The 21,278-nt window shown below is 42.8% G+C and overlaps 1 protein-coding gene across 1 annotated transcript in view; it reads left to right on the forward strand.

Moving 5' to 3' along the window:
* Positions 1 to 21,278, forward strand: part of LOC138570025 (serum paraoxonase/arylesterase 2-like) — a 405,975-nt gene that overhangs the window by 335,146 nt on the left and 49,551 nt on the right. The window contains exon 8 of the mRNA XM_069648559.1: positions 5,148 to 5,276. Coding sequence (XP_069504660.1) covers positions 5,148 to 5,276 — 129 coding nt within the window. The remainder of the gene's footprint in view (positions 1 to 5,147; positions 5,277 to 21,278) is intronic.

The following is a 21,278-nucleotide window of genomic DNA, read 5'->3' on the forward strand; positions in this document are numbered from 1 at the left end:
CAAAACAAAAGCCAGAAGAAAAAACCTGCTGGCCTTTTACAACCTTTGGATATTCCACCTTCACCATGGCACACCTTGTCTTTAGACTTCATTACAGATCTACCTCCATGTAATGGATTTAACACCATCCTAGTTATTGTGGATCTTTTTTCCAAGATGGCCAACTTTATTCCTTTAAAAGGATTACCTTCCGCTTCAATTTTGGCCAAGGAGTTCCTCGAAAACATTGTTCGAATACACAGATTTCCTTCCGTATTGGTCTCTGACCGAGGCAGTCAATTCATTTCACAATTTTGGAAGAAATGTTGTCAATTGGCGCAAATCGACGTGAGGTTGTCAACCAGTCACCATCCCCAGACCGATGGTCAGACGGAGAGGTCCAACCAGACCCTTGAACAGTACCTACGTTGCATGCTGCACCAGACCAAAAGCAATTGGAAGGATATTTTATGGATTTCCGAATATGCATACAATAACTCAGTACATTCTGGAACCGGACAAAGCCCCTTCTATACCATATACGGACATCACCCTTGAACCTCAGAACTCGATTCGCCTCAGCACTTAGAAATGCCTGCAGTTAGTCATTTACACTCTACTATTACACAAGCCTTATTTGAAACAAGCGAAAGAGAAATATAAGAAAAATGCTGATCAACATAGAAGCGATGCTCCACGATAACAGATTGGGGATCAAGTTTGGCTGGCTACAAAACACATACCTCTAAAAGGAACTCGGACTTTTAATCCTAGGTATTTGGGACCTTACACTATTAAGGCCATTATCAACCCGGTGGGCGTCAAGTTGGAATTACCCTCTAATATGCGGATCCATCCTGTCTTTCATGTTTCATTTCTGAAACCAGTTCAACCCGGGACAAGACTTGTCAAACCACCTGAACCCATCCTAATAGATGGAGAACCTGAATTCGAGGTAAGGAATATCCTGGACTCTAAGTTGGTTAAATCAAGACTTTTTTATTTAATCGACTGGAAAGGTTACGGACCACAGGAAAGGTCATGGGAGCCTAGTAACCACGTTCATGCACCTCGGTTGGTGAAGAAATTCCATCGGAACTTCCCAGACAAACCAGGGCCAAGGGGAAGAACACTTTAGGAGGGGCCTTGGGGGGGAGTGCTGTCATGATGCCTACCCCCAGGCATACGGGGGTAGGCCCATCAGCCCCGGGAGCAGGCATCCAGACATTTACAAAAACCCCAGCAGCCCCAGCTAGGGGCTGTCTGGGTTCAGTCCTGGCGCCGTAGGCACCAGGCTCATAATAAAAATCAGTCCTGGAGCCATAGGAGCCAGGCTCATAGACATTACTAACCTCATGCAGACCATGCGGCAAATAAATCCAAGCCAACATGAGGCCTGGATGGGACTATTTTACTACAGGGACTATTTTTTACTCGGTGTGGTCCTGGGGAACTTCTTTCCTGGGACTATTTTGGAGGCTATTTAAACCACGCCCGAACAGCAGCACATGCTTCGTGTTATTCTGCATCCAGCAGCGTGACTCTCACCGTGCCTGCAGCCAGCATCCAGTCTTCTGCCACGCCCGCGTTCCTGCAGCCAGCATCAAGTCTTCTGCCACGCCCGCCTCGAATCCGGAGCTCCTAGAATAAAGAGGAAGAAAAGGACCAGCAGACAAGACTAGGCGGGCCAGTCCAGACAGTCATCTCTGCACTTCGCATCACGTTCACGGAGACCGCAGCTGTCTGGGTCCGATCGATGCCCCTGTGGGGTCCAGGTGAGCGTAACAGTGGGTCCGGGTCTGGTCTGGCTGAATGAGGACATACCGGGTTATTCCGACCTTGGAGGACCCAGTAACTCCCCATTCAGTAAACCATTCCCTATTCCCATTTGAGCCCCCATAGGGCGTAATGGGAATGGGGAAGGCGCTAATTACGGGCCCACAAATAGCGGGCCCGTTATTAGCGCCCTGGTCCCTTAGCGGGACCCACTAAGGATGTGTGGTCTGACCACATGTCCTTTGTGGGTCCCACTAAGGGATCTCGGAATAGGGCGATAAGGGTTTACCAGCACCGGCATCCTTACCGGTGCCCTAAACCCTTACCGCCCACCTCGGAATGACCCCCAGAGACTGTGATGGCATTACCATCAACTATGAAACTTGTACTGTGCCACAAGTTTTTTTAACTTTTGTTGGGTGGCAAGTATGAGCAGCTCAGTTTTGGAATCATTCAAGGCCAAGGAGTTAACTGCCATCCACATCTGTATGGCCTTAAAGACTTTATTTACTCTTGCTACGTCATCGCTGTATGACCCAGATAGTTAAATCACTATCTGGGTGTTGTCTGCATAGTTTGCAAACTAAACCCCTAAGGAGACAAGAAGGTCACATAGATGTTTAGAATACACATTAAAGAGTAGAGGCGACAAGCAAGATCCCTGTGGGACACCACAGGTAAGAAGCGTTCTTTGCGATTTAGCATTTCCCTTAACCACATTCACCGTCCTAGGTCCCAAAAAAAGATTTGAACCAACTCGCTGTAGAGGGGGTACATTTACCCACCTTGACCAGTCCATCCGCCAGCAAGGCGTGATCAACCAGATAAAAGGCAGAAGAAAGATCCACATTCCAAATGATGCTACATGAGATACTCCATTACAATCCTTGTAATACGGCATCCTTTCTAGGTTCTATGTGTTTCATCTTAACAATGTACATTCCAGGCAACGATACACATTAGAACAGTGATTGATGCTGATGGGTACCATCAACCTTAAAAACAATTCCAGTTACATTCTTCATTCATCCCTCTTGGGATGAGGGAGTTAAGAGTCTCTAGCCAAAAACCCTCCCAACACCCCAGTTAAATATGCTCATTAAGGAATCGATTTCGATTACTTTGTTAACTATGACAGACACAATTCAAAGCAATTGTCATTCCATATTAGATGTCTAAGGCTGCCAGAGATCTCGAAGTGAAAGAGAAAATCCTTCTTATTATGGTGATAGCTGGGATTTCAATTCTAATTATAAATCACAAAGCACATATGCCATGCGCTATATTCCCCTTTCAATGGCTCGTATGCAGGGTTCCATTGAAAGACTTTTAAATGCTCTCTGGAATGCAATTTATTATTGGGATATTTGTCTAAATCATTGGAGAGTATGGTACTCACATCTTGTTTGACTTTCAAAGAGCCAGGACAGGCACAATAGCAATTGACCTCTGTCAGCTCTGCCACGTGAGCTCTTCCTTTTGTTCATCGGCTGCCAAAATCTGGGTTTGCCGTGGAAAAGTTCCTCTCATTCAGTGAAATGTGGAAAAAGCTCATTTTAGGAACATTCCCCTATCAGTCCAAATCTGCTATTCACCTTTTGGACGAGCTCTCTTGGTTTTCTGTATGCCCCAAACCCTTCTTGTTTTCTATGTTGCATTTAAATAGCAAATCCCAACCATGCATCATGCTTTGAAACAGCATTTTTGGTTTGGACATGAAAGGGCCCTGCACTTTCACACACCCGCCACGGGCCTCGTCCTTGCTGTCATTAATTGGCTATGTCATATGGGGATGAGCCATCTATGAGCTAGCCATCCCTTCACCAATAAGGAATCAACATTGGACTAGACCACTCATTTTTCCTTTAAGTCTATGTATGGATATGTGATATTGATGAGTATTACACATTTAGATTCATAATTTATACTTATAATGGCAATGTGGTTTGTTGTTCTGTTAATAAATATACTTGATCTCATGTGATTTGAAATATCTTTATGTGTTGTACTTCAGTACAGAATACTAAAATTCAAGTTGCACACGTTACCATGTTCCCATTTCACATGGCGGCATACATACAGGAGCTCCTTTTCATTACAATATTTCGTTTTGCTATAAGCCCGCAACAAAGCATATGTGTCTAAATATTTTTTTTTGTAAGTTGAACACTAACCACTTAATATTTCAGTGCAAATCTATTATTCTGACCATGTATTACGTAATAGTGAGTTATGTATTTAATCAAATAATAAAGACCACTCCAATACAAGGGTTGTTTTAGGTGATGTGTGATGTTTTGTTCTTCTATGTGACACTTGAGGACCTTGAGCATGTTTCCTATCTCCACTAAATTAATCCATTCTATGATCGGCCCCCTTGACATCCAATCAAGAACTGCCACTTAGAGAAGAGAAATGTTTTCCCCGACCCTATCGATACATGTCGTTTTGCACTACACTTTAGCTATGTGCTTCCCTTCCTTCTTCTCGTGTCCCTTTAAATTGACTTTGCTGATGGAACCCCTGATGTTGCATTGTATTTTCCTGCACCTTTCCACAGAAGAATGAAGGAAGAGTGCTTTCTCCTTTCTACAGTATCAAATGCAGGGATTTAGACAAGCCGATCATCCGGCTATGACATTTCTCAAGCTGCCAAGGTGTGAGCTGGAGCTACTCCTACAGTTCTAACAAGCCACTGATTTGGTGCTTACCCTAGTGCATACAAGGCAACCGGCCCATTGCATTTGCGAAATGGTTCTCTAGTCTTGGTTTTAACTTTGCATTCTGGGACATGTAGTTCTACAAATACCGTTATAAACCCGGAACTACAAGTTCCAGAATGCAAAGTCAAAACAATGACTTGCGTTGCATCTTCCTAATAGGATGGGGCATGTTAACTTGTATGCAAGTGCTGGTCTGTGATAGTCTTATCTCTGGTGAGCGCTGGGGCTCTGTGAAAGGTTTGTCTACAGACATACCACCAGGGCCTGCTTAAAATGAAGCCTAGGTTGCTTGGAGAGCGCTGATGCACAGCCCTGCTAAGCTATGAACAAACGTATCTTTGTTGGCAGTCATACCCGCTACACATCCATTTGGTGATTAACCCTGTTCTTGCTCAGGTCGTGGTGTCTGTGTGTGTGTGGCTGTGTGTGCCCGTGTTTGTGTGCATGTCTGGGGAGCATCAGTACCCTGCTCATAAGATTTTTCTGACTGTCATTGTTACTTTTTTCAGGGGACCAATGGTCCCATCTGTTGCAATTGTATTGATTTTGCAAGCAGCACAATCAACAACAACAGATACGTAAACAGCACAACAATAATTCTTCTAAAATGTCATGCCACAGTTTGTTTCGTTGCCGAAAAAATGTAACTTCCTTTTCTTTGTTACATAGGTTTTGGAGCTTGATAAATTGTTGGATAATTTGTGCATCGATCCAACCACAGGAGATATTTGGTCAGGATGTCATATCAATGCTTGGAAACTCTTCCATTATGACGCTGAAAATCCACCAGGATCAGAGGTTAGTTTGTAAAGATTAACATTTGATCAATGTTTGTTTTATTTCCTTGTTGCCTTTAATGGGATAGATGTGGCGGAGGAAATACTGCAATAGAATCGTTATTTCCATATTCTGTACTTTATTTACAAACAATATTAATTCACTGAGGAATGTATAAAGCACTGCATACGCACAAGGGCATGGTCATGGCACTTGAAAGTGTTGCTTAAGAGCGAAGCATGTTTCTTTGGGGGTAAAGATCCCACATAGGGGGCGAGCATACACAGGGGGTCTACCACTTGCCAGGTACGGTTGCGAAGGAGCTGGCTTATCAGGGATAATATGTGGCCAGCTGGGGGGATAGTGACAGGTAATGGAGCAGTGACAATTCAGGAAGTGACAACAAGTATGGTGATACCACAGTTGTTCCCCAAGGGCATAGGTCCCTGGAGAGCTGTCCCCAAGGATCAATCAGAATATGTGTCCTAAAGCCTTAAAGGTTGGAACCTTGAATATGGATAGATTGCCTGTAAGGAACTCATTTTAAAAGAGCTTGTAATTTGGTGTCGGTGAGCCGTTACATTAGCACTGCAACGTAAGATGATTCCCCAGCAGCACGTGCAAATGAAGTAAACGCTGCCTGCCATGTACACATGGCAGGCGGTCTTTCCAATGGATCCTTAGGGGGGGCACCTGCTTTTTGCTGGTGCATAAAGCAGGTGGGCCCCATGGGGATCCCCAGCATGTGTGCTTGCATGAAAATGCATGCAGGTGCAAATACCAGGGTGGCAGAGAGGAATGGAGTGGCGGAATCGCAAGTTAGTGCGACCCCTCCTCGCCGCCTTACAAATCCAGGAAAATGGTGCATAACGTTAATTAAAGACATAAAAGCATTTATGCAAGTCTTTTACGACGTTCATTAACGTTATGCCTGGCCAAAAATTAGGCCCTAAAAGTTTTCTATCTTTTAGGGTGTATGATAAAGTGCCTTCTACCTATGGCCTAAGACCATGCGTTGAGGAGTCTCAGCTGGAGCAATGACTGTGGGTGGGGCGATGTCTCTGGCTGATACACAGACCGATGCTGGCAGGAGAATGTTTTCTGCCAGGAAGTCTCTGGCCGGAGGAGTGTCAGCAGACAAAGTGAGAGCAGATAGTGCACTGACCTGCAAGAGTTGGGAACATAACCTTGGAGAATCAGTGAGACAAAGAGGTGCTGTGTCGACTGATGAATGTCTCAGGAAGAGAAATAGAGTTGATCCACTCTATTAAAACTGGTGCTCTCAGTTGGCCCTGAGCAGGGCTGCACTATCGGGTACTCACATTTTTTTGACATACAACAAAATTATTCCAATGTATCTTCGTGACAGAATTATGGTTTTCTTCAAGGAAATGTTTATTCACATCTCGTTATATTTCTTTTATCGAATATTCATGTTTCATATTCAATGAGGTCAGGCTAAAATTGGCTAGGGTTTCATGTATAATTGCCAATGAATTTCGGTTAAAGAACCTTCATCAGGGCGGTACATGATATGTTGTTCTGATAAGCCCAACAACTCTGCTATTTTAACATCAAGTAAATAACCACAATATGATTTAGAAAAATGCATTATAAAAAAATACACATACCGGTTCAAAGTGCACCAAAATGTCCCAACATGTTTGAGAAAAAGAAACAAGGTGTCAGTAACTTTAACTCCATTTGTTTAGCCATATAAAAAAGATTGTAAAGATTGAAAGTACCTTATGATTCTAATAATTCCTCAACTCACGTAGAGAGCGATTTAGCTGGAGTATGTGCTCCTGTTAATGCCACAAAGGAAACTAATCAGTGGCTATCAAAAGTTATACCAGTATCAAGGGGACTACAAGAAGAGTTCTTACTTTGGTATACAGAGAATGCTGTGTCTAAACGCTGGCGTATTCACACAGGCGCGAGCGCGAATGTCAGCGAGAGGTTTTATATGTTGCCATGGTGACCTAAAGGTGTCATGCCGTGGCACGTACGCCTTGGGTCCCACCTCCATGGAAACACGGAAGGCGGGACTGTCACCATGGCAGCATGTCAACAATCTTAAGTGAAAATAATGCAGTGGCCCTCGCACGGCAGCGGCGGGGATTAATCATGATGAGCCTGCCTATAAAGGCTTCACACTAACAAAGTACTAATAGTTCTCAAGAGAGAGGTATAAAATGAGCTTGTGCTACCTACCCACGGCACGACGCCTTTAGGTTACCATGGCAACATATAAAACCTCTGGCTGACATTTACACTTGCGCCCGTGTGAATACGCCAGCGTTTAGACACGGGGTTCTCTGTATAGCAAGGTAAGAACTCTCCTTGTAGTCCCCTTGATACTGGTATAACTTTTGATAGCCACTGATTAGTTTTCTTTGTGGCATTAACAGGAGCACGTACTCCAGCTAAATTGCTCTCTACACGAGTTTAGGAATTATTAGAATCATAAGGTACTTTCAATCTTTACAATCTTTTTTACATGGCTAAACAAATGGAGTTAAAGTTACTGACACCCTGTTTCTTTTTCTCAAACATGTTGGGACATTTTGGTGCACTTTGAACCGGTATGTGTATTTTTTTATAATGCATTTTTCTAAATCATATTGTGGTTATTTACTTGATGTTAAAATAGCAGAGTTGTTGGGCTTATCAGAACAACATATCATGTACCGCCCTGATGAAGGTTCTTTAACCGAAATGCATTGGCAATTATACATGAAACCCTAGCCAATTTTGGCCTGACCTCATTGAATATGAAACATGAATATTCGATAAAAGAAATATAACGATATGTGAATAAACATTTCCTTCAAGAAAACCATAATTTTGTCACGAAGATACATTGGAATAATTTTGTTGTATGTCAAAAAAATGTGAGTAACCGATAATGCAGCCCTGCTCAGGGCCAACTGAGAGCACCAGTTTTAATAGAGTGGATCAACTCTATTTCTCTTCCTGTTCTATTTCGGTCCTAATGCCATAGGACCTCTTTATAACTGGTAGCCCCAGGATAAAACTTTATGAATTATAATCACACTTCACAGACTAGTGAATTAATATACGCTACAAAGCAGTGCCCACCTTTACTCTCCATTCTTTGACTGATGAATGTCTAACATGGAACTGTTGAGCAGTAGCAGCAAGGATGAGACCAGATACTCTGTGGCTGAGAAGAGGATATGGAAATGACTAGAGCAGGAAGCACCAGAGAGACTAGAACCACAGAAGCTTAGTGAAACCACTGCAGGGAGTCGTGCCATGGGGACCAAACCTTGGGAGCAGACTGGTAGAAGTAAGCGAAGTAGAGACAGCGAAGTCCAGAACCAGGTCAGATGTGGAAATATTTGACCAGACCCTAAACACCAAAGATCATAGACTGGGTGAATCCCAATATGCTTCTTTGGTCCCACTTGCCATGCTTATCTCATTGTTTTTAGTAGCTTGTTTGTTACCAAACCACCTGTCCCTCCGCAGACCTGTTCCTGGTCCACAGTGGATACATGGTCTTTTTGTGTCCACACCCCCTTCAGCCTGACCCACACAAACTCCAATGTCCTCCACTTACCACACTCTTGCATGCCCAACAAGTCCACAGTACGTTTGTCAGCATAAAGCTTAATGTAAAGCTTAACCTATTCCTGCATTTAGAATGAGGAGAAGCATTATGCCGGAACTTAGAGTCAGAATTCCTATAGTGCATTTAGAGTGTCAAATTAACAAGATGCTTTGTATGCTGAGAGACTACAATACATGCTGGTTGAGACAGCAGGAACTCTTCAAGCACCTTAAGTAAGAGTTATTTGCTATTCACAATGTGTGCTGGGTATTCAAAAGAAACACTGAAATAGTATAGTACTCCTACTGCTCAGCAATTGGGTGAAACATTGTGAAATCTCTACTCTAACCCAGTGCCTTACCTATTTACAATTTCAGTTTGTTTATCTTTTTACCCCTTGGGCCATATCTTTATTTGGATGAGTCTGTCACATGTTAGGGGTTTGGGTTATAGTGTTGGAACTTCCTGGGAGGATTTCATGCTGAACGGCCACGAGAAGGATAATGGGTCAGGAAAAACATATCTTAAGTGAGATCTTTGTGGCCTTCATTATCGCTAGGCTAGTCTAGGCTAAGGATGTCCCAGTTGGGGCTGGAGGAGAGCCTGGGAACCCGTCTGACAAAGCAGTGGTGTTCCACACTGTAAGCCCCGCCCCCAACTTCAATATCTGCTGCAGCGCACCCCTGTAGCAGGAAAGCCTGATAGGATTAGGGCACTGTGGTCGGGACTGCAGGAGAGCCTGGGAACCCGTCTGACCCAGCAGCGGTGTGTCGCACTATAAGCCCAATCCCCAACTTCAAGAGTAGAAACTCTTTGTTGTACAAACTGGACCAAGGTGTTGCTACAAGATTCAGGTATATCGGGGGAGGCGACGCGCAGGGCCTGCTTGGGTAACTTGGATGCCAAAAGGTATAACCTACATTTTGGCTTAATTATTGCACACCGGTAGCCATATCAGTTGCAAGTACAGTGCAGAGAGGTGGGAAGTGAGCTAGACACATACTCTGACTCCTCCTCGAGCTGTTGGACGTTCCCTTCCCGCTCTCCCTCTAAGGTGTGCTTCAACAATCCTGATGAAGGAACAATGGGCAAATGGAAAGCCACAACCAGTTTGGCCCTGCACAGAGAGGCTAAAAGGAAAACACAAGTATCCTGAAACTAGTGAGGGAGGCAAATACCCTTATAAATGACATCAAGCATTTTCTCTACACTGTGGGAGACCACGATTCATTGGCCGCTACTAACAAACCTAGGGCCCCCAAAAAAGTCCTGTCATCCCAATAACAATTGTAGCATTATTGACAATCTCTACATTGCCATAGAAACCCTGCTTCCCAAACTGCCTTTTCCAACATGGTATCCTGGCACAACTTCCCAAAGTTTGCTCACAGGTAGCACTGGAATGACAGCAACAGTTTCTTCTCTCAGCACCCCTAAAGAAGCAATGGATCCCCTTGCCAAGTTTTAAACTACAAGGCATAAAGAACAGCAAGCTGCCAAGTGCTATAATATACCTGCCTTGGCTCATCTACCCAAACATAGCGATCAGACTGCTCCTTTGAAGCCCTCCATCATTGTTGTCAGTTTTGTTGTGATGATACCAATGAACCTGACAAGGCTAGTCCATCTAACGAGCTGAACTTGAATCACACCATAAGTGCACAGCCCGGCCTATCAGATCAGCCTGTGCCATCTCAGGCTAGCAAGGAAGTGGAATATACCAATCGATTCTCTCCTCTGTCTGATGGACAGGTGAAGGAGTCATCTGGGAGATTTGCAGTTTTACAGCCAGCTCCAGGTACTGGTGCGACAATAAAACAGTTATTAGTACCATCTGAAGCACTCAACAAAGGACAATCCTCATTGGAAATGCATGGTTTGATGAACATTCAAACTATTCCAAGCCCGGATCCCATACAAAAGGCGATCAGCTAGTGTAAATGTCATATTACACTGGAAGAAATGATCATATTAAAGACATTGAAAAGGGTTGAAAATACCAGACCACATAGTCATCAAAGTACCACGCCAAGGTTTCACAGCCTCGAGTGTCCAAAGTAGTAAAGGGGCAAAATACCAGCATCAATATGGCTGATTTAGAACTATTTCAGCGTACGAATAGGAATATTTTTTTTTTTTAAATGTTTGAATTTTTTCATTAGTGTTCCTGTTTTTTACAAACCGTCCTCTATGCCAACTAAATACATCAATTTTAAAAGGAACAACCTAAAAGACATATCGTTATCAATCAATATTCACAATTAATAAAAGCCATGATCACAATTTCCTCCCTCTAAATATATCTTCTTTAAAACTCGCACAAGCACATAAATCATCTTTCCGGACGACCCGGATCAAATTCATGCCCAAAATGTGTCAATAAAAATCCCCATAGGATCAGGAACCAAGTGACTAAAACACATCAAGTGAACCATCAGCAGATACTCACAATTTATGACAAGGTGCTGCCATGTTTCAATATTTTGCCACAGAATCTATAAAGGGCATTCTCCAAAGGTAATTTAGTTCTAATGCTTTGTCAAAAAGTTGTCCTAAGAAAATTAAAACGAAATGTCATCAAAGTTCTTCTGAGGTAAGGTGAGGGAGATTGAGTTAAATAAATTCTTCTGAGATAAGGTGAGCGAGATTGAGGTAAATAAATGCTTCTGAGCTAAGGTGAGGGAGATTGAGTTAAATAAATTCTTCTGAGCTAAGGTGAGGGCGATTGAGTTAAATAAATTCTTCTGGGGTAAAGTGAGGGAGATTGAGTTAAATCATTATTCATTTAACCTACTCTCTTAGCCTCGTTATGTATTTGTTTAAAGTCTATATAGCTTAAACCCGCAGTACAGTTTTCGCTCCAATCATTATGTGAGGTCATGTTTGGCATGTCTCATATTCTGTAAAAAATATGCCAAATTAAAACCTTGTTTCGCCAGTGAAGTTTCCAATTTTCTAACAAAAGCCGGTGCCATTCCTTGAGAATAATTACATAACAATTAAAAGATGGTATTTTCTGGTGGAAACATAATTCTTTGATAGAGAGTTAACTTCCTCAACAGCCGATAGAAAGTTATTGATTTTAGCCCAAACTCAAACCTAATAGTAACGGGGGGAACACAAGGCTGGAGGATTTTTCTCCATAATAATCCCTAAAAATGTCGATAGGTCTTGCTCATCTAAAAAGGTGGTAATTTTCGGTCCCACGCAATATCGTAAAATTTCACCAATGGGTTAATAGAAAATGTTCAGCAACGGTGTGTTAAAAATTGCATTTGAGCTCGAAAATAGATAATTTTATCTTTTAAAATAGTCAGTAGTGCTATGCGTGATGGAGCACCCGTAATCAAAAGACCCAAATACTTAAGCTCGTCCTTGCATTCTAACGTTGTCATTCAATCGACAGTTAAAATAAACATTTTTACTAGAGACAGTTTTCCTGATCTGAAAAACGTATGATTTTATGTTGTTTATAACCGAATCATGTTTTGGGTGTTTGTCTGAATAGCATTCAATAGGTGCTGCAGTCCAATAGCGGTGCAGTGAAGAAAAATAACATTGTCTGCACATGCAATGCAATAAAACTGAACCTTACTTATTTTAGGCGATACGAATGCTGCTCCTTGAAGCTCTGTAGGTAAATCTGCCGTGTGCAGATTGAACAGACAAAGTGGAAGAATGCAACTTTGTCTTACCAGTAGCTATTGGGGGGGAAGGGGGGAGACAGTGGCCCCTGCAAATTGAGGTGTACCTGCAAGAATGTTGGGAGGAATTTGACCATCCGCATGGGGAGAGCGCACTCACTTGGGCTTTTTGTTTTTTTTTATAAATGAAAATGAATGATGGGAGATCAACCTCTGAGAAATGTGCGAGGCCATTCTGCGCACATTCCATCTGCTTCCCGCATGAAACAGATAGTCACGTGTACTCTGGGAAAACACAGCATACAGCTGCCCTCTTCCCCTGTCATATTCAGCTGGAATGTGACAGCCACAGGTACATCAAGCATCTCAAGAAGGGGGCATGCACACCTTCCTCCATCAAAGGCCCCATGGATTTGCTTTCCCTTTATCTAATCCTGCTGGTGGCAGTGCATACTATTGAGGAATAATTAAGGCAAGCATGGAGAAGAGGCTTGGTTGCCGGAAGAGACAACAGGAATGCGGGGTTAACACCCCTTTTGTATTCAATGTGTCAACTTAAAGCTAGTTCCCACCGGCTCTGTATGAAAGGCATTGACTGGCCTGTCTGAGTCAAGCAGTTACTGCAGGTGCCCCTGCTGAGCAGACCCCTTTCAGAGGGACGAAGGATGTGATTTTGGGGAGACAGGAAGTCTGCTCCCATCACAAACTTCAAGGGAGACCTCCGCTTAAATCACAGAAGGCTCAGTTAACCAGAGAGACTCTTTGATCTGCAACAGACAGGGTGATAGGTGGGACTTAGGTATATGTTGTCACCCCTTGTCTGTCCTGTTGCAGAGCACTCTGGTCCTGACCTCATGCATAACAGAAGATTGTTGGTGGGGACCCAGGATTGGTTCATTGAGGTGGGCCTAGCCTGGGCCCAATAGACTTTAAGAGAGGGCTGAACCCCTTATGCAATGACTTTGAAAGGAATAAGAAGGACTCATTTGGACCCGGGCTAAAGGTACAGTCTAACTTACATCTTCCACCAGTGAAGGAAGTCCAGGTGTTCCAAGAGGGAAACAAGATCCCTCCCCTAAACATCTCCCATGAAACAAAGGGAGATACCAGACTCACAGGACCCATCCAGCAGCTCCAGAACCGGTACCCAGCCAGCACACAGCGTGCTCTGCTAGGTTTTGCCAGCAAGCTTCCTAGGTGGGAAGTGCCGGAGAGTTTCTGAACTAAGGATAAGGTCATTACCTGCAAACACTCTCCTGAGCTTTGGGCCATCTGTCTTGAAAGGACAATTTGAGCTCTGCGAAGAAGCTTGGAGGAGTGCCACACAAACATCATCCAGCGTCCATCTTTTAAGGATATTTTCAAAACAGTCCAGTCCTTGAACCGCATCCGGCTGCACCGCTGACTGTTCTCACGCTGCAGTCGCAAGAGCCATCCGAGCCTCCTCGACCAGCATTCCAGATCCGCCAACCAGCACAGAGACAGCATTTTTGGTCCTGCAACGCCACGCCAGACAGCCTGCAGACGTCCATCCAGCCTCACTTGCCGAACTGCCTTCCACCTGGTACCTGCAGCTGTCTCCTGCCACTAACTCTCTCGCAAGGGCTGCAAAGCACCCTGGAACCGCCTTGACGCTGTAAAGCACCAAGAACTTCTTCAGCACCAGGTACATTGTGGTTCTGCCCCCCTGGTCCTTCTCCGAAGGCCCCTAGTGACAGTTACGACCCTGTGCCCCCTTTGTGCTTGAACCGAATAACCATGAATAGTAAGACTGATTGATTACTTTACCAACTACCCTTGTGTCAGTATCCAGAGTGCATCCTTTTCCTTCGTGAAACTGTCGTACCTCTGTGTTTCTTTACAGGGTGGGTTGTATTTGTAGTGTGCTAGAACTGTCCGTTGTAGTAATAATAAAGTAGATATTTTTATACAACCTTGACTGGACAGTCCCTTTTATCATTGGGTAATAACTGTATTTTCCCTGTGTTGCAATGAACCAATGATCCACAAACTTGCAGAGAGAAGCCTGCCGTCCGTCCACGTTACCACAAGTGGACAAAGGAGCCTTATAATGCACTTGTATTCCAATCTGTGCGGATCCCTTCTGGTGTACTAGAGGTGTGGGATTGATTGATGGTTTACTCGTGCCCCAGAAGTTGATTTGTCACAAATGTGTCATTGTGAAGGTGCATCAAAATGTCGAAAAGGTGCTTTGGCAATCCCCAACTGCTTAATTTCCCCCAAAAGTGGTGTCTGTTCTAAATCAACACTAGCCATATACAACGTAGCATTATCACTCTCCCAATACCCTCTCTGAGAGTGATCAATAATATAACCATTCAGGCAGGTCCCGAAACCACGCCTAAACCCTGTCTGAAAGACACTTAAGATATTATTATTCTTTGCACAGAAGTTAAATTCTTTTAGCACTAAGGACACAAACATATTTAGATTCTATTGGTCTGTAATTTCAGGGGTCTAACCTAGAACCGTTCTTAAAAATTGGCACAATAGGAATAATGTCTCCCAATATCGACTTCCATTGGAACAGAATGGTACTAACATTGTGACACATGACATCCTTAATGAAAAAATGCAATCCCATGTATTCCACCCCTTGATGGATATAACAATACCAGGGGAGAGGTTGCATATGATTGCTCAAAAGCAACATAGATTTAGACCTGTAATCACATATCACCCAGGCAGCCTTGACAATGATATACCGGAACATCCTGATGGCATCAGACTCAAGAACATCAGGGAAAGGCAATATTTTAGAGCTAGATATAATAGTTATGAACACAGTACTGGTTATACCCCCAGTCCAGTCCCTTAGCATTTGCCCCATCAAGGACACAGTCCTTTATTGCCCCTAAACATACAATCCTTCTGCAAAATGTACCAAAATTGGTGAGAAACAAGTAGAAACTAAGGAAGGCTTAATTAATAAATGCAACCATTGGATGCGTTATATTCAACGGTGCACTTCTGTGATTACGGAAGACGTCTTAATCTGCACCGGTGTCCCTTGGCAGGGCATAGACATTGTGGATTATGTTAGGATAGAATTGAAGGATGCACAAGTGCCACAGGCCCTTTTGGGTGTTGAATTTAGATTGTTGCCACCACCTCACTGTAACACTGAGATGAGGGCATATCCCCCAGTATTATACATCAACCCCAACGTAGAACCTCTTAGATCTGTTTATCAATAGCTTATCCAATTGGGGCACTCCAATCCGACATCTACAGTGAGGAACATTCCCATGTGATTTGAAATACTTTGGGCAAACACAGAGAGAGGCCAGACAAAGAATTTGCAAACACTGCTCATGTCTAAAAAAACAAAGCGTCAGACAAATCTATGTTGGAACATTTTGCACAGAAAAAACATAAACACACTAGTTTTCTGTGGTTTGTTATGCAAACTGTAAAACCTCACCCAAGAGGAGGCAATGAAGATAAGCATCTAAGACAAACTGCACAAAAATGGATTCAGAAATTGGATTCTGTCCGCCACGGTTTAAATACAAACATCGAGCAGTCAGTGTTTGTGCAATTGCTCTCCCTGTATGGTGTTTAAATATCTACATCTTGTTTTTACCATATGAATGATAAATCACTAGTTATTAGTTCAACAACCTGCGTAGCAATCAATTCTGAACTAGGGAGGTTTTTTTTTACCCCTTTGACCTCTTAGTCTTTTTCACAAATATGGGTGCTAATGTATCATTAAGCTTTTTTCAGGCTAAGAGTGTTGTGTTTAAACTATTGCCACCAATATGTAAGAAGAATGATGAGTCTTCTGAGATGGTCACAATTCACTGCCTTTGTTGGTGTCTATCCATGTCCTTACCAGAGGTTTTATCATGCAATAATATGGAGACGCTAAGGTTCTCCCTTGGACAAAAATGTAACTTGGCATTTTGGTTGTTTTATATTACTTCCATATTTAGAGTGCACAGTTCTACATTAGCCTCTGCGCTCTCTAAATGCACTGTGGTTGATTCCAGTATGTTTCAAGATAGCTGCGCCATATACCATTGATCGGCTCTCTTGTTGCTTAAAACCTCTGGGCACAAAAACTGTTCGACATCTGGCATTCTCCAGCATTTTCGGCATGACAGTGCCCGTTGCACTGAGGAATATGCACAGTGATCACAGTGAAAACTGGTAAGCAATTAGGTACAAACTCGGGTCATCCGCCGTTGATTTATACCGGCACGATGTTATGTAACATGTTGCCCTTGCTGCGTCTACGGCATGCAAGGTTCATTATGTGACTATATAAGTTTCCGGTTAGATGTAAATCCCTTGGCTAGGTAGCGATATGCCTATAGGTACATTAAATTACGACTTTACTATGTAGTTACAGTCACTGCAGTAGAAGAAAATCTTTGTCCTCTCAACTTTGAGAATGCACTGAAACTAGACAACAGGTCAGTAAGTGCAAAATAGAGGATATAATAATAAAATTCAGTGCAGAACATGCCACATTGAGGTAAACATTCAGTATCTCCCCTAAATCCTGTGTAGGCATGCTAAATTATACAGAGAGGACTCTGTCTGGGAATGATCCAAGAAATGTGAATCGGCTTCAAGCATTATACATATGGTTCATACACTGGCACTGAAAATCAAATAAGGTTGATTGTGGCATGGACAAATATGAATGGTTCATTAAATATAGTTTAAATACCCTAAACCGGATATTTTAACCAAATCCTTTTGATTGTTTTTTTGTTTTTGTCACACAGGAAGTCATGAACTTTATTTTGGGGTAGTATATGTACTAGCGTCCTTTTGAAAATTCACGCCCGATCGGTTCTGGATGGCTGTATCACAATTAAAGGGCCGGAACAGAGTGTGTCGACAACCAATTACCTTGACCTGGTTTTCCTGGTCAATATCCTATATCTAAATTAAAATGTCTAAGAGACAGAATAACGGGAAAATCCTTGCTTGATTATTTATTGTTGAACTGATCATTCACTGTCTTAATAAACAAGTCATAAAGTTGATATAGTGAATCTCACTTATCAGCAATAGTATTTGTCGAGCTCTCTTCTTGAATTAATCTGACATTGATGAAAAAACAGAAATAACAGCATTTGTACTTTACGAGGCACTTGTTACTTACTAACCCCTTCACACTAGGTTTGCACATTGGTGTGATGATGTGCACATTGTGTCGTTTTGCACAAAGAGATTAAATATACTACTAGATACATGTTATATTTTAATGTTTTCTTTTGAATGCAATAACATTTAGCCTTTTTAATCTGTTATGTGGGTTTAGGCTGGTGAATTGATTTAATATGTTTGCATCCATTTCCATGTCCTTTACAGGCAGGTGTGTAAGGGAGGCGTAGCTGGTTTTTATCTTCTGTGTGTGGAGATTTTAACATGCATTTAGAGCCCCTTAGACATCGAGATAATTCGTTGGATGAGGAAGAGGCTCTCTGTGACATTTCTAAATTGAAATCTGAATACCCACGCATAACGCACGGGCTGGCATTCAGTACCTACGGGTATTAATTAATCTAGAATTAAGAGCGTGCAACGGCAGGGACAAAAGTGACCAACCAATTAAATGCAATTTTGTTAATGGTCCCAAGACATCATCCCATATAGACTTTGCTGTTCTAAGTGTAGGAGACTGGCTATGTCAATAGATATGCTAGTAGAGAACAGACCTGATAGTGATCATCATCCCTCCTTTTGAACCTAGAATTGAAAGGCAAAATAGCTAGATCTGTGATTACTAACTCTCACTGTCCGCCAATTGTGATTTCAGCTCAGGCCAGGCTGAGCGTTAAATGGCAGGACATTGTCAATAATATATTAGAACCATATATTTATGACAATGTCCAGCCGGAACTGGAATTGATGTTACCCAGTGCTCCCCCGCCTCCCAAGCAGCGTGATTTCTACTTTCGAGAGAATGGCAACGAAATTAGGCAAAATGTATGAGACATCACAAACTGATAGCATTGTGCAACATCCGCCAGCACACGTGGTTTGGCAATGCTTGCCATAGAGTGAAAAAAGCTCTTTTGGAGTTAGTCAAGGAAGACGGCCCACAGAAGTCACAGAAGCTCCTATCAGCTAGGAACCATTATAAGGATCCTATAAAAATGAAAAGAATATCATGTGGCTAAAAGATGGGCCGGGCTATTGGAAGCAGCTAGCAACATGGACAGCTCAGACTTCTGGAGAAGGGTGTCCTCAGCCAGGAATGAGGATAAAAACCAGTTAGAAGGGTCCATACCAGCAAGGATGTAATGGTGCAGATAAGACCAGTGATGCACAAGGTCACGCCCCACCTCCCCAAACGAGAAAGTACATTTAGAATAAGGAAGCTGGATTAGTTTGGGGCAGCCACCATGATTATTCAGCAGAATATAACACAAGTAGGATAGAGTTTGTTTTTTCTACACTGTAGGGAATTACTGTTACATTGTAGGGAATGTTAGGTGGCTGAAAACACAGAGAGGGAACATAGTAAATGGTGACAGGCATAGCTAGGTAGGGTCCACATGAGAATATTGAACATGACAAGAGGACTGCCATTTTGAGTGAGCAAGGCCCTGTAGGATTCATAGTTAAAATAAACAGCACTGGAGGTTAAATTGCTGAATAGAGATTTTGTTGGTTCACAAAGGGGTCGGGAAGGTAGAAGATGCCAAGAATGAGAAAGGAGGGAGGACAAAATAGAGAGCTGAAACTGCACAAATTGGCCTTCCCAGAGTTTCAGTCTAGATATGCAACAATTAGTTACTTTTGATTGATGGCAGATTGAAACACATAAAACATGGATTGCCAGGTGCACGCGGTATCATTGCCAAGGATACAATAACAAGATGAACACACAGCGTTCTCATGGTGGAAGAGGTTTGGTGCACGCAAAGAACACAGTAGCAATATGAATATGTGGAAGAAGTAGGCCTTACACATTGGCCCCCCACCACTAGAAAGTAACAATTCTGATTCAATTATATTATGGACCTGCAAGCAACAGTGTGTGCTGCAAGAGAGGACATGACGTACTGTCCAAGGTTCGCAAACTGTCTGGGAGATTGAGGCCCGACGTGAGAAAGCGAGATGGAAGTATGTTTGATATTTCTGCCAACAGCAACATGTTCGATCTTGCCCTACACATTGAAATATATTTGGTTTGTTGTCGACCAATGGAACATCCAAAGCGGTAACTGACCAATGGTGCACTATTTGTAATAGGGTCAGCATATTGTGGTGCCAGCCAATCAAAGATTGCCCTGATGGTGTTTGTGAAGTGCTGTCTCCTCTAGAGGAAAGAGCCATGGGCGGATCCAGAGATTATGGACCAACCAAAGCGCAGTTAGAATCAGTGGTCAGTGTACTAAAGAAGTAGTGGAACTATGTTCCCTGCTGGCCTGCCCCCACTGCCCACAAACCCCATCACTACGCCCCTTCACACGAGCAATACAAACTCCCAAATCAATGTGCCTGCTGTTTAAGGGATTTTTCAGTGCTGCATACTTAAGTGCAAGTTTCAACTTCTTCCTACACATTTATTTTAAAACGATACCTTTCTGGAATGGTTTATTTTTAAAATAAAAGTATAGGAATGGTAAAATGTAATAAGAAAAAGTAGAGGACCACCCCTCCCAACCGCTTCTGTCCCCAGTTCGACCACTGGTTATGATATATAGAATGATATTGGTATTTGCTTTGTAACATCCAATCAGCCGGTTGTAGTATTGTTGTTTTAGAAATATGACATGCATTGTATAACCTCTGATGTAACTGAGGTATTTTGAGAATGTCTTGTACCTTCTTCTGGCCGAGTTACTTTATGAATAAAGTAATCAAAGCTGGTTCTTCGTGTTCTTTGGCCCGCTCCATTATTTTTGGATCACTCACTTCTGTAAACTTTATTCAAAACCTGAAGAGACTAGCTAGAGAGAGAATGATGTCCCTTGATCACTCAATTTCTCAATGGAAGAAATAAAGGGGGGGGGCGCCTTAGAGCAGCAGAAGAAAGGAAATGAACCTGGCCCTGACTTAATACCAGCCAAGCTATTCAAGTGTACCCGTGAAATCTGGGTTCCAGTTGTCCATAGTCTGTTTAATGTGATATCCGCCTCAGACAGAACATGTAGCTCCTGGGAAAAGGCAACTATTATGCCACTGTATAAAAAAGGTGGCCGGGATGACGCACAGATCTACAGGTCCATTTCACTCCTTGGCACAACTAGGAAAGTAAACACAAGGGTATTGCTATCACACTTAGAAGGTTGTTTTTTTAAAACAATATCGTCAGACATCTCCAAGGTCTTAGTACTGTTGATCAATCATTTAGATTATATGCGCAGAAATATGTATCCCTCGGAAAATACAACTCTATGTCAATTTCATCAACCTAAAGAGCGCGTTTGATGGGGTGCCAAGTGGTGCTGTGGAAGACATCAAATGAATACAATATTCCACCCGCACTACTCCATGTGATCCGGTGTTTGTATTGCAACAACACTGCCAGTATATGTTGGAATCTTGCTGGTGATGTTACAGCTCTGACTAACACTGACGCCGGGGAACGACACGGCTGTGTGATTGCGCCAACCTTGCTTCATCGATAAGATTATTTCAACCCTATCCTGCCTGCAAATGGACGCACCCAAATTGGGGCGGAATAGCGTACCGCTTCTTTTGTTTCCGTATGATGCTGTTTTAGTTTTGAAAACGCCCAGAAGGTTGCGTAAACTAGGGGCATCCTTTCACAAGGAATGCATGGACCGGTGGCTCTAGATCATTCAT

Source organism: Ambystoma mexicanum, chromosome 2q (genome assembly GCF_040938575.1).
Source record: "Ambystoma mexicanum isolate Mex_15411 chromosome 2q, UKY_AmexF1_1, whole genome shotgun sequence".
NCBI classification, from domain to species: Eukaryota; Metazoa; Chordata; class Amphibia; order Caudata; family Ambystomatidae; genus Ambystoma; species Ambystoma mexicanum.